At 36.6% G+C, this 14068-nt stretch overlaps 1 protein-coding gene across 5 annotated transcripts in view; it reads right to left on the bottom strand.

The window, feature by feature from the left end:
- Nucleotides 1–14068, bottom strand: part of ctnnd2a (catenin (cadherin-associated protein), delta 2a) — a 300110-nt gene continuing 286042 nt past the window's right edge. For 4 of the 5 annotated variants that reach the window (XM_038286751.1, XM_038286752.1, XM_038286753.1 and 1 more), the window contains exons 22-25: nucleotides 9485–9611; nucleotides 4026–4157; nucleotides 3471–3547; nucleotides 1–2659 (exon numbers count right to left, since the gene is read on the bottom strand). In XM_038286751.1, coding sequence (XP_038142679.1) covers nucleotides 2246–2659; nucleotides 3471–3547; nucleotides 4026–4157; nucleotides 9485–9611 — 750 coding nt within the window. In that variant the 3' untranslated portion in view covers nucleotides 1–2245. The remainder of the gene's footprint in view (nucleotides 2660–3470; nucleotides 3548–4025; nucleotides 4158–9484; nucleotides 9612–14068) is intronic. The other variant, XM_038286754.1, reaches the window with a different exon arrangement.

Here is a 14068-nt window from a genome sequence, read left to right as displayed (position 1 = left end):
TTTTTGATTGAAAAGAGTCTTTTATTTTTTCCCCTTTTGTTTCAAGTACGGTCCTCTCTCAGCAGAATCATCTAATAAGCATAGACACACTATAACACACAGCCAGAGCATCTTCAGGTGGAACTTATGTTTTGTCTTGATTAGGATTTGTGTGTGTAGGGCATTGTGTGCGTGTTGTAGAGGTGAAAATAAGTGTGAGTGTTGTGGAGGGGCGGGATGAACAGGGCATATCAGCACTTTTACTGTTTGGATCAAGTGAACAAGAATCCTTTTTTACACCACATAATCATTTTTTTCGGCGGACATTTGCTGCAATTAGTGACATTGACATCAGCACATAAAAATTATATATCTATATAATTATATATTTATGTTCATGTATTTATAGATTTGTCTTCTGTCTTAGTCATTCTAGTGTTTTTTTTTTACTTTATATTTATGCTGTAAAACCGGACAAACTGTCAGTAGGAATGCCTTTGTTAGGACATTGATCTTTTTTTTTTCACAGGAAACGCTCACACACATACAACCCAACAAAAGGCACACGCACACTATTACACACATGCATGCATAGATACACTCGCTCGTACCTACATGAGCACACTCACAGGCCATCCGTTCTGTCACACACATGCACGTATACGTAAACACGCACGTGTCCCAAACGCACGCCCACACATGCTCGGCCAGAATGGAGAGGCAGGTCTGTACAACTATGGGAGGGAGAAGGTATCCACGATCCCCCCCGGCAATAACTACGGCTTCACCTGATTAAAACACAAGAAAATCAAAGCTACAAACAGAGGAGACAGCCATCAAGTCAATGTAAACCTTGACAATATTCCCCATCTTGTCCTCTAGGACCAGTCATTGATCTGTCAAAGTTTGGCACAACGTCATGTCTCTTTTTTTTTTTCTTCATCTCTACTGTACATCGACATGAACTGGAATCATGGTGAATTTAGCCAAACAGACTAGTTTTGATGCAAAAGTAATGACTGATAGTTAACACTGTTAAAGATATCACATCCCCAAAGTCAAACAGCTGTCCATTTCCGAAGACAGAGTGTGCTTTAAACATACATCTATATACTCTTTTGGCAGTGAACAAAAAAAAGCACTTTTCTTGATTGTGACTCCGAGCACCGCTGCTGTGCCACTTTGATGCTCTTGACGTTTGATTATGTCCACTTGAGAAATTTCACTTGATGGAGAGAGCAAAATCACAAACATCCCAGGGACTCCTCTCTGGCCAGGGAAAAAAGGGGAAGGAAAAAAAAAATCTGTCCACTCACAGCCAGCCTGTCTTTCATGATTACTGTGTTCATGTTTCCCTTTTCTGAATTCCCGTGTCACTCTTTGAATTAGTTGGAAAATAAAGATCTGGATTTATATGAGCAGCCCATCCAAAATGTGTAATATACACATTAAATCCTCTTATTAAGTGTACACAGGAAATTAAAAAATGCACCAGAAAGTGTAAATATAAAAAAGTAGAAAGACAAAAAAAAAAGGAAAATCAGACAAAATAACAATGACTTAAAGTCTCATTTAGAAAAAAAAAAGAAATTCCAAAGACTCTACATGCAGCAAGGTATCAGCAACGAAAAATATAGAAGAAAAGCAGTGCTACGTTTGTCACTTTGGTGAAATGGTAAAAATCCACTTCGTCCCTTCGGGCTGGTGTGCTTTCATCTTTCTCTGTGCTTTTATTTTTCCTCACCTTGTAAATGCTCAGGCCATCTCAGTCTCTTATCTCTCTTTATCTCTGACTGCAATAGAAGGTCAGACCACTTCCTGCTCCTACAGAGTGAGAGCCTTTCCTCATCAGCACACCATTATTTCTTGATCTCTCCACTCAAGGCATCTATATACACTCTCTTTTTTTTAATGTTTCATCTCCCACTCCCTATACAGTCTGTGAAACTCAGATCCTCATATTAACTCCTACTGACTCCACTTGGAAATGAAATGGAGCTAACTTTAAAAAAAAAGATAAAGTGGTTGAGAAAAAAATAATTAAAATATGTTTGCATGCACATGCACAGTCTCTCATCATCACTTTACCTGACTTTCCCTTCTACCACATTAAGCTCGCACACAGCTTTTTTTTAAGAACACAAATTACCTTTTTTTATAGGCATGAGGTCTTTTTTTAAATTTGTATTAATCTCCTGCAAAAACGATCCCTTTCACGCAAGCACACATAGACTGCTCCTGCCCCCTCCCTCCCATTATGATCTAACTACACCCAGGAATCAGGTGAGGCCGGGTAGTGACTGGTCTCATAGTTCAGTTCGCTGTATGGCCGTGAGGCTGAGTAGAAGTCTACGTAGTTGCCGGTGGACTTGAGGCCCAGATGCATTCGAAGGTCCTCCCGGGGATCACGAGGTGGTCCTGTGGCATTTGGAGGTGGCTGGGGTTGGGCCTGAGGCTGGGCCTGCGCCTGTAGCTGTGGCTGTGATGGTGGAGGCGGGGGTCCTGGGTCGTCGTAGTAGGCTTCGTCAAAGCTGCGACTCTGGCTGTGAGGTGGAGGCTGTGGCGGCTGGGGCTGGGGAAAGGAAGGCGGAGGGGGGTAAAGGTCGTAGTCTTTTAGCATGGCTGCTGATGGGCTATCTTGCTGGGGTTGAGGGGGAACAACGCAGGGCGGCACTGGGCTCTGGGGAGGCAGATAGGGGGGTAAATGGGGCAGTGGGTGAAGTGCAGCAGGCGAGGGCAGAGTTGCAGGTGTTTAGGTAGTGGGGGATAGTGAAAGAGAGGAGAGAAAGAAAAATCAGAAGCAGAGGGTCAAGAAGGGCCAAAAAAACAAAGAGTTTAAAAGTAAAAGGACAAGAACTCAGACAAGGACTCATGCTGTGAAATCTCTATTACATACAGCCAATAATAGAGCAATTTATATCAAACACCAACTCTAGAATAGACAAGCTCTGTTTGTGTGTCAGTATCTATTGCCTCAAAAAACCCTATTACATTTATTCACTTAAGTTCAACCAGCAGCTGTGAAAGTTGAACAAACTCTAACTTTAATTAGAATTTTAAGAGATCCACACAAATTTTCCACTTTTAATCTACCGATTCAAAGGCTGTGATGTTTTCTGTTATCCCTCCCTCTTCACCAGGAGAGACATTAAACAGAGGCAAATAATTAGAGCAATCAAACGGGATAACAGCTTTAATTGGCAGGCGGGTATTGTTCCTGGTTGCGGTAGTTTAAGAAAGCCTTAGCTGAGGGCGAACATCCTTTGCACATTCTGCCAGGGCATCTCTTATCACAGCAAGACACCTTTTTGTTTTGATCTGCTGTGCCTCCTCCATTCTGCTGTAATCTTTCATAATAACCACCTTATTATGACAGCATTTTCCAACGTAGGAAAGCTGAGGTGAAACACATGCATTGCTAAAAAAAACGGAGAGACAGTGAGGGCAAATAAAACTGTGCAGGTGCATTTCTAAAAAAAATAAAAACTCACCTGGTTTTGCTTGATTTCATCACTGGCTGTCAGGTAAGAGTTTCGGAACAACGTAGAGGACCCACAGGACACTTGAACTACGTGGATGAGATGAAAAAAAAAGAAAGGGGAAGCCACCCTTTTGTTCAATGAAAGCTACCGTCACAGCAGCCAACCTTTTAAAACACTTTAGCTGCAAAAACTAATTATAAACCATTAAGGCAAAGTACTTTAGGCAGCTTATTCAAAAGAATGTCATTGTAGTAAAAAAACAAAAACAACAACAGAGAAATTGGAAGAACAATTGGAGCTAAACTATAAGAGGCTTAGAGAGAATGGAAAACACAAGGAAGAAACAATGAATAAAGAAAAGTGAGGTTATTAGTGCTAGTAGTAGCTGGTTGGAAGAGGAAGGCTAATCAATCAGTGTAGGGATAAGGGAAAATCTTTAGGGTTAAAGCAGAGAATAAATACATAAAAAGAAACATAAAGTATGGAATAAAAAGAAAACAGATAATGAAGGAAATAAAAATAATCTACATCTACTTTGTCCCTCTCTCTTTTCTCTACACACACCTGCCATGCCGTCTTTCCGGGATGTATGCTCTCCTTTGTTGCTATGGAAACCAGCGTTAGTTGCCGTGGAATCATAGTCCATCTTGCGTTCCTTCAGACTCGTCATCTCTCTGGGGGAGGCAGGAGCGCTTGCTACACGTGCACATACACACACACACACATGCAAATATGCAGGCATTAATGAGAGCAATAAACCCAGAACAGCAGGAGTATTTTCGTTCCGCCCGCTCATGTTTGCGTGTTTGCGTCTATTCCCGGTCTTTCAAGGTGCATAGTCATTATTCATCATTTAGCTTGTCAGCAGAAAGGGTCACCTCCAGCATGATAAGGAACGTCTGGGAATTCAAGAAACACGCTTATGGGCATATGATTGGAATATCAAATTTCACATCTGGTGTGCAATATTTCAGTCCACACATAATATTCAATTTCCTTGTCTTCTTTATGTGTGTAAAGCTGTTGTATATTATTTGAATCTGAAGGTGGCGAGATATTGATCAAGAAAACATTCTTGGCAACAGTCAGGTCAAGTCTTGCATTATGCAATAGCAGCTATCACACAAAGAGGGCTTGGACACTATCTTGACAGGCCACAAACAGGGCCCAAACCCTGCCAAAGATAAAACAGACTGAAGACAATAAAAACACACCAGGAAGCAAGCAAGTACGATCATTTAGATTTTCACAGCTTCCCCAAAAGGCATATATTCAACTGAATATAAATATTATTTGGGACGCACAAAAAAATGTAAAGAAATAGAGTAACAAAGTTCCAGTAATAATGTTAAAACTTAAAAACAGGAATTTAATGTATTATCAAAATGAAAACCAGTTCATGTGGTATAGCATCTTCCCATTTTGAATGATAAAAAAGGTTAATATCTGAAATATAAATTCTTGTGGTTATTTTCAGCTAAGTATATTGAGCAACTTTTTAGAATCTTGGTGTTACACCTATGAAAACTGGTTAGAAAAATAAAAAAAACAATGAGTTACTGCAATATTTAATCTACTTTTGTATTAATAAAGTATTTTGGAATAGAATTGATTTAACTCATGCTCTCAAAAAGAACTATGACGACAAAAATAAACTTTTTCCTTCATTTACAATCTCCTTTATGTCAGCGGTACAAAAATAATATATAATACATATTTCAGTCATATTTACTCTATGAGCATATAATTCAAGAGTTAATTTGTTTTAGTAACTTAATTTACAGAGCACAACATTATAGAAATTAATGCTCTCAAGCCTTTATTATGATATATTTAAATATATACACACATATATATATATATTTATTTTTTTTTTTTTTCTACAGCTAATGGGAATATGACATTTAAAGTTAGATCTTTATATTAGACCAGTCAAAGAAAAACAGTATACAGAAATATGTCCTTTAAATTTGGTATTTTTAATATGGCAAGCAAGCCCTATTGGAATGCATATGGATATTATTGATTATACTGTCATTATAGAATATGAGCTGCATCCCTGATTTATTCTTTTAGATGAACATTAAGAGGTAGTAAATATCACAGATTATTTCATGTTGTTTTTTTGCATAAACAAAAATACATGTATACATTTATACATATGAATATTTGGGGCATATTTTCGATTATTTAGTTTTCAAACCTGCAAGTTACCTACAAGGCAAAGTTTATCACTGGTTACAGTTAGCAGGTGGACATGGTTTGTACTGGCTGCTTGTGATAGCCAGGGAGTTTCACTATATCAAAGCAAAACACTCCCGTAGCCTGTAGAGGCCATGATGGAGGCATTGGTCTCTCTAACTCTGTATTTCTGGATACCCTCTGTCTTTTACCCTCTAAACTCCGCTCCTCTTTCACGGTTTTATCAATTCTCTTCTCACATCAACTCTTTGACTCCTCCTTTCCCGATGAGCTTGTACGCCTTTATTACACCCTTTTGCTTTGATCCATCTCTAAGGACTGGGATTGCAGTCTGGAGCATACATATGCAGTGAGGAGATACGGATGTATGTGGATGTTTGGATGTATTAGTGAGTGTGTGAACCAGGGTGGTCGAGGAGTGAGAGATTAGAAGCAGAAGCGGGGAATGCTGCAAAAAGGTGCAGCTGGAGATGCACATGAGGAGGACTTGAAATGAAGAGGAGAAAGCATATGAAAAAAATAGGAGAAAAAGTGTGTACAAAGCAGAAGAAGCAGGATAACCCTTTAAAGGGCAAGTTACCGTTTTTGATCACTTGCATACCCCTTACAAATAGAGTCCCCCCGTCCCTCCAGAAGCATAAGATCTATCTCCAGCCAATCAGCAAAGATGCTGCTACATGGCTGTACATCTTATTTTGTCATTTTACCAATTAGATGAGCCCTTGAATGATATATTATCTACTATTAATTAGTTAAAAAGTAAAGTTAAAAAGTTAATAAGCCTAGTTAACAATTATATTTAGGTTTATAAACTAAAAAATGTGCCAGTATCAGCATTGATGCCTCTTCGGTTATGTTGTACCAAAAAAATAATTTGTTTCTTTCTTTCAGAGTGATTTTCATGAATTTCTTCTTGAAGCACTTTTGTTATTTTTCTTAATATATTTGGGCAAGTTGGAGTTTCTTGTTACTACATTGACATTAATTCCTGCCATCAAAATATCCATATTTTTTTTAAGTTACAAAGGTAATAAGTCTCGTCCTGGATTCCAATAATTCTTTTGGCTTGAAATTTAGATCTTCAAAGTATTTCACTGAGTGTAAAGTATAAAAGGTTAAAGAGTCACATCCAGTAATTTCTCTATTTTACCCCCTCAACTTCACAGTATCACAAACACAGAACTACTTTCAATGTCGCTTGCCAAAGTCAAATCCCCAGCTTTCTCAGCCTCCTCCCTGAATCAGTCATCCCTCAATCCTCAATTCTTCTTGTCTCCTTGTATTTTTTTTCTCTTTATCTCCCTCCCTGTTTATCACATCCCTGCCTCTGTCTGTATTTTGTAATGCTTGCACATAAACACACACTTATTCTGTCCCTCACTCCTTCAGTTTCTCTCTCTCTCTCAGCAGGGTCCTTGAAGACCTCTCTAAGCCGCAAGGAAGGAAAAGTACTTTTCTGCCTCATCAGCTTGCTAAGCCCACTGTGGAGAAAGAATACCTAAAGGCTCTTCCACTACCAATGCTAACAGCTAATGCTAATGCACTCTTGCAAAGCATGAAGGCCACTGGGCTCAGGCTAAAGGCTAATGATAATCATACTTTGTAGCATGGCAGCCTATAGGTGGCAAGTACTGATACAAGGAGCTATTTAGTCTTAGTATAAAACTGATGGACTGTAGCATGTTGATGCTTCTGGCTAATTGATGTGTGCACATGTTTGTCAGATTTTACATGCCAGCAATTGCTTTATGTTAAGTTGCAATACTTTATTCCAAAACATAGAGAAATGTACATTACGTTAAATGAGAAAAACAATTTAGATTTAATCAAATATAGTTTAAGCGTGTATCTTATATAGACTGTACTGTACATAAAGACAGATAATCTCCTTTTCCTCTGTGGCAAACTAACTTTTATTTATAACAAACAAAATATTTTCTTAATGCTAAATGCTTTTTTCATTACTTCATTTAGAGGTTTATATATATTGAATATGCTTTGCATTAATACAATTTTTTTCTAAGATTAGAATTCACAAAAATTTGATTTGGACGAACATTTTAGTTACATAAAACTGCCCAAAAAAAGCAAGGAAAGATATCAGGAAGACATTTATGAACCTTTAAAAGTCTTATTTATCCTTAGGTACAATTTACATGGATTTCAAATAAAATTTGTATTGCATTTTAATGATAGGAAACCTGACTTGCACCATAATAGATACAGAGGAAGCAGTGAATCCACTTTACAATAAGACTCCCTTTATAGCTGGATAATAAATAGTATAAATAGTAATAGATATGCTATTTATCTGTTTATACTTAATGATTCATCATACATGTTTATGAATAATTTACAAAGAGACAAAACTGACCAGTTTCTTGCCAAATAGGGAGACAAATCCGTTGAACTACATAGTTCATCTAGTGTTGCTTATATTTAACATTTTAGACTAAATTACTAACCTTGACAGTACAATAAGCATCTGTAAACAAATTTTGTTATCCAGCAAAATATGTAAAATGTAAAATAAAGAACTGGATGATTGATAAATTGTTTACGGATTGATTAATAACATATCTATTAATTATTTCTTAGCCATCTGTTAGGGGGGCCATATTGTAAAGTTGTACCGTAAAACATATGACTGCTCTCAAATGTAGTTTCAGTTAAGCACATGGCAAACCGTAAACATATTGTAATGCATTGAACTGTATTGTGATCAAGTATGAGTAGGACGTTAATGTGCATTCTAGTTCAGAGCAGAGGTGTCAAAAGTTTCTTACTCATGTAGAAGTATAAATCCTACTTTTTAAAAACACGTTTGTAGAAGTTAGAGTATCGATTTAAGCTTTTTACTCAAGTTTAAAGTGTAAAAGTAAAATTTTTACTACTTAGTAATGCATCAAAAAATGTTAAGGACTGCACTATACTATTAAAGGAAAATGTTTCTAAAATTCTGGATGATAACTTTCTTTATTAAATTTTCTTAGTTTTTAACTAACAGTTTTTAATTTAACCTTGCATCATCTTGAAAGACTATTTATTTTGGTACTGAGCGAACAACAAGTTGGTGCAGCATTGAGTCCAACCACCAAATAAACTAATGGTCTGGATGAAAAAAGTTATTTAATGGTTTTTATTTATTTTATAAACCAACAGACCATAACGAACAAGAGTTTAATGAAACAAAACTTATGAGTATATTTTTTAAATGTAAGGAGTAGAAAGCAGAGATAACTGCAAAAAAAATTTAAGGAGTAAAAGTAAAAAGATGTCTAAAAAAATAATTACTCCAGTAAAGTAAAGATTTTTCTACTTAAGGAAGGTAACAAAATATTTGTACTTTTTACGTGACACCTCTGGTTGAGAGGCTTTAGTGATTGTTTAGTTTCTTGTTCCATCATAGCCAAGAGGATTCAAATTACCAGTGCCATAGAGTCTGTCATAATTTTATATTCAAATCCTGGAATTATACCTGATATCTTTGACCTAAGTCATAAAGCTTAAAAAAGCAGAAAGTGAGGGTAAAGGCTTTATGTATGCAGGGCATGTAAAGTCAGATTTTAGGCTATTAAAACAGTTACAGTTTTGCTAACCCTGATAAATAACCCCTTTTTTCTCTTAAATTAAACACTCTCTTGATAAATATACCAATTAAATTGTTTAAAAAAAGCTTGGGTATTAAGTGTTAAAACCAGTATGTGTATTTTCAAGACAAAAAACTGTGAAAATCAGGATATTTTAAAAAATAATTACAAATCTTAACAAACCAGAATGCATTATTGTATAAATGTAAAGCTGTAAAAGATTTTCCCTACCAGATCGGTTATTGGGTGATGTCCTGACAGGAGAAACAGAGGGAGTCCTCGAAGAGGAATAGGGCCTCTGTCTGTCTCTCTCTATTGTTGAAGCCGAACCCACAAAATGATGCTGAGAGTAACCATCCTATAAAAATAACCACAAAACAAAAAACAAACTTGTTAAAGGTGATTAACATATTTGAACATATTAAAAGTTCTTTTTAAGGTGCAATATTTTATATAACAAACATTTCTTTTAAGAAGGCTTTAAAAATTATGCATATTTTCAATGTTTTGTGGATGAAAGAGTTCAAACTATTTCTAACAGTACATTTGATTAACCTGCTGTAGGAGGTGGCACTTCCACAATGACTTCAACTCTGATTCAGAATGGATGAATCACAGGACTATTTATAACACTGCAGTTTGCAATTCAAGCCCTACATGAACATTTGCAATGCATCATTAAAACAACAACTTATTTATGGATGACTGCTGGCTGACTTATAATTTGTAGAAACAAAGAAATAGTAAATATGAAAAAAAAATATGTTGGGAATTACTTGACCTTGCTCCAATAGACTATTAAACCAGCTGATGCGTTTTTAAGAACAAAAATTTAATCTTTTAGAAAAGTCTTTAAGACTTTAGAAGTTGTATTGCACTCAAATATTGATTTTGAATTAAACTAACCACAGATAAGACACTGAAAAATATATGCAGAGCGCCCACACTCTGGATGATTACATTCCTAACACCTGTATCCATTCTGAGGTCAGAATGCATCAAAATGCCTTGGGGGGGGGGGCGAAATAAAACAAATAAAAACTACCCAGGCATTATTACAGCTAAGCCAGTGACTTTGTATTAGTTTAGCAGTGATTGGAGCTGCACTGCTTTCACAAAAATGGATTATAAGAGTCAACAACAATCACAGAGCTGGAACCAAATTTAATTTAGCATTATTATAATTGGCTACCTAAAAAACAAAAAAAACAAACTAAAGCACAAGCAGATGATAGGAGATAATAAGGACATGTCCTTTTTAAAGCTTTACTATCTACAGCTCTTGGATGAGTATTGGGAAAGGGGTGGCTGTAAGAACATAGAGGAGGTGAATGAATCACATCGGCACAATGTGGCTTTATAGAAGGATGGGGATGGGAGTAGAATGAGACGACTTAGGGGTGGAGGAGATGAAGCAAGTGGGGCAAAATGCAGGACAGGCAGGGCAGCAACCGAGGAAGACACAAAAGATGACACAATATAAAGAAAGATGTGGGGGTTTTGGGGTTAGGTGGAAGTAATGGCAGCACATGAAAGACATGAAGAGAAGGAGAGAGGTGTTGAGAGAAAGTGTAAAAGTATGCACTAGAGGGAATGAACATAACCTCAGAGTGAAAAGCGGGCTGAAGTTCACACAGTCCTATTTTCTGACAGAGCTCTGACAACAAAGATAGTTTCTACCATTCTTCACTTTTTTTTTTACCTCTTTTATTCATTCAGCACTCCCCCTGTCTTCTGAATCAACTCATTTCACATTCTGGTTCTCCCTCGCCCCCCAACAAATCTCATTAAATACAGTGTAACCTCCTGGTGGTACTCTGGACCACTGTGCGATTGCATACTGACACACTGTCAGGCCACTCAAGAGAACACGGTCACTGAATATTGAATGATAAATGTATTCTGCAAAGTGATATATGTAGTGTGCTGATGACAGATGCAACTCACAAACGAGCCCAAAGAATGAGCCACAGGGTTCCTAGAGGTCCTCCAGGGGCAAAACAAGCATTAGCTGAACTTTCAAATAATTGAATTTTTTTAGAACGGCTTTGACCCACATAGGGTATACAGTAGGACAACGCAGAAGAAAAAAGTGTGAAAAAAGAAAAATTCTCATAGCAGTTATCTACATAGGTTACTTGAACTACACCTCCTGCACTTTTTCAACCCATAGTTGGCCATACTTTGTGCTCATCTGAACAGAACAAATCTTTGATAAAAATATCAATAACTCAAGCAGTAGAGCTGCTGCTAGGAATTTTTTCCCCCACATAACTACAACACTGGAGATGAGGCAAAGAGCTAGAAAGAAGCCAGGTAATACTTTGTTTTGAGCAAAAAAAAAAAAAAAAAAAAGAAGAAGAAAGTTGTGCAAAATGTATATACTATTTGAACCTCTTCAAATTACATTTTTTTTTACAAAGGAATATTTCATTTTATTTCATTAGGATTTATTTAATAGAAAAAGGCAATAGAACATTATTAATAGTCTGGCTCTGTGACAGTTTCACTTATTTTCAAAGAAGAAAAATAAACAAATAAAGACTTAAAACATATCAAAGGGTACAGATCAATCCATTGTTCAAGAAATGGAAAGAGTATAGCCCATGCTCAAAGTTAAGTTACAAGAAGTCCCTTTTGTAGTTTTTCTAAGCCACTGAGTGGCCATAAAAAATACTATGTATGACAGCGAACTAAAACTCCACATCCGCACCAATCCTTTACTGAAACACACCATGGCAGCACCATGTTGTAGGGTTTTTCTTTTTTTTTCTGCAGCAAAATAAAGGCTGGTCAGAGCTGATTGAAAGATGGATAGAACACAACAAAAGGCAATTCTGGAGGGAAAAAATAACTGAATGGAGGCTGTTTTGGATGGCAGAGCTCCACCTCTCATCTGGCTTTAAACATGCACAAAGAACTTCAATGAAACATTTGAGATAAAGGCTAAATTATGTTTTTAAATGGTATAATAATAAAAATTTGGACTTCAATCAAAATGAGGATCTGCAGAGAAAGCTCAAAATAAAAAAAATGGTTTTCATAGACTTACCATTTATTCTTGCAATATTGCACATTTCTTACTTATTTTTTACACCACCCCCATGTTTCTGTGTTCTCCTTTTTATTTTGAAATTAGATATCCTACACCAAATAATGTAAAAATGTATAAACCCTTAATATTGAACATGTTTATTTCAACAAATATAAATTAATATGTAGTCCAAAGGTAGCCAAATATTTCAGTCTCAGAAAAGAGATCTCACTAATCTATTCTACACTTTTCACCACTTTTTCCTTCTCTTCCTTCCCACCTTCTTCATTTTGCTCTTTCAGCTTTTAATGTAAGAACATGACAACACAATGAAAGTAGTTTCTAGGCAACCTGTCTGCCTGTTGCTTCCACCATCACTGGATGACCGGCTGAAGGTCACAGGTCTATGAGGTAAAGTAAGTAATTAATGCCTCATCACTTGTGTGTGTGGGTCTGGGTGGGGGGTGGGGTGGTTCTAGCAGCACTAATGCCAGAAAGCCATTATGCCACAGATTGTTAAAGGTTAAGCACAGTGAAAGGTAGGTCCCCCCTGGGTCTCATTGACCATTGGACATTTCCTGTTGTTTATTCCCCCAATCCATTCACCCCCTCCCACTCATTCCAAACTGTAAGATTTACAGTTCTAAGCAATTTACTCAGATATTGTCCATCTGCTACTATAGGATTTATGTACCCCTGACCTTCACATCTTTCAGTGTTGCTGTCTGTATTTTGTCGTCTTAGAATTTTACCAATCTTTCCGCAGATGTGGACCACAACTTTGCCAATCAAACTACTCTAATAACCTTTTAGCCTCAACCTTCACAGGGGTTATCTCAGCAATAGTCTTTTCTATGCATCTTACACAGTAAGGTCAGTAATGTATTGAAATTATGTTTGCCTTAAAACTTATAAGAAATCGTACACCAACTAAGTCCTTCTAGCCATCTTGGTGTTTTACTGAAAGCTTTGCTTTTCATAACATCTGATTTAACTCAAATAATAAATATGTCCCTCTCAGGCCTTAAGGGCAACAATTATCCTACTACTATTGAAAAAGATTAACGTGGACAAGCTGCTACTACAGGATTATATGCCCATGTCAAACCCCCCTCTTTATCTTTAAGATTACTGAAAAGGCTGTGTTTCAGCAGTTAAACCACTTTCTTTCAATGACCAACCAGGCTTCCATGCTCACCACAGAACTCACCTTTCCAGGGTGCAGCATTCCACATTGTAGATCACTCCATTTTATTAGAGCACCTTGAAAACTGGGTCTGATTTTCTGGTACAGCACTAGACCGGTTTAAGTCTTATCTGAAGGACAGGACCTTTTTGTGTCAGTAAGTAACTTTACACCAGAGACCACATAGATCACATATGGAGTTTTATAATGGTCTTTTTAGCCCCCTTCCTATTCAATATCTGCATGATTCCCCTAACTCAGATCTTAATAGACAACAACATAAATGATCCTGCTTGTTCAGGTGACATACAGCTGTAGATTATGTCACCAGGTGACTATGAACCATTTTATTTTCAGTCTTTTAATAATTCTTTTTCAAATGATCTTTTATGTATCTATTTTTATTATTTAAAATTATTCATATTAGTTACTTAATGTTACATATTAGTTACCTTTATGTCACTGCAATGCCCTTTTCTCTGATTTTTAATTAACCTAACTTTGAATTGCTTTACTGCTGAAATGTGCTAAATAACTATACTTGCCTTGCCTAATATCAACTGAGTTTTTTTTTTTCCCTCTTAGGTCGTTTCAG

The sequence above is a fragment of the Cyprinodon tularosa genome, unplaced genomic scaffold (assembly GCF_016077235.1).
Source record: "Cyprinodon tularosa strain WSP-4 unplaced genomic scaffold, ASM1607723v1 ctg23, whole genome shotgun sequence".
NCBI lineage: Eukaryota > Metazoa > Chordata > Actinopteri > Cyprinodontiformes > Cyprinodontidae > Cyprinodon > Cyprinodon tularosa.
The sequence above is the reverse complement of the archived record's forward strand: the minus strand, read 5'-3'. Positions and strand labels throughout refer to the sequence as shown.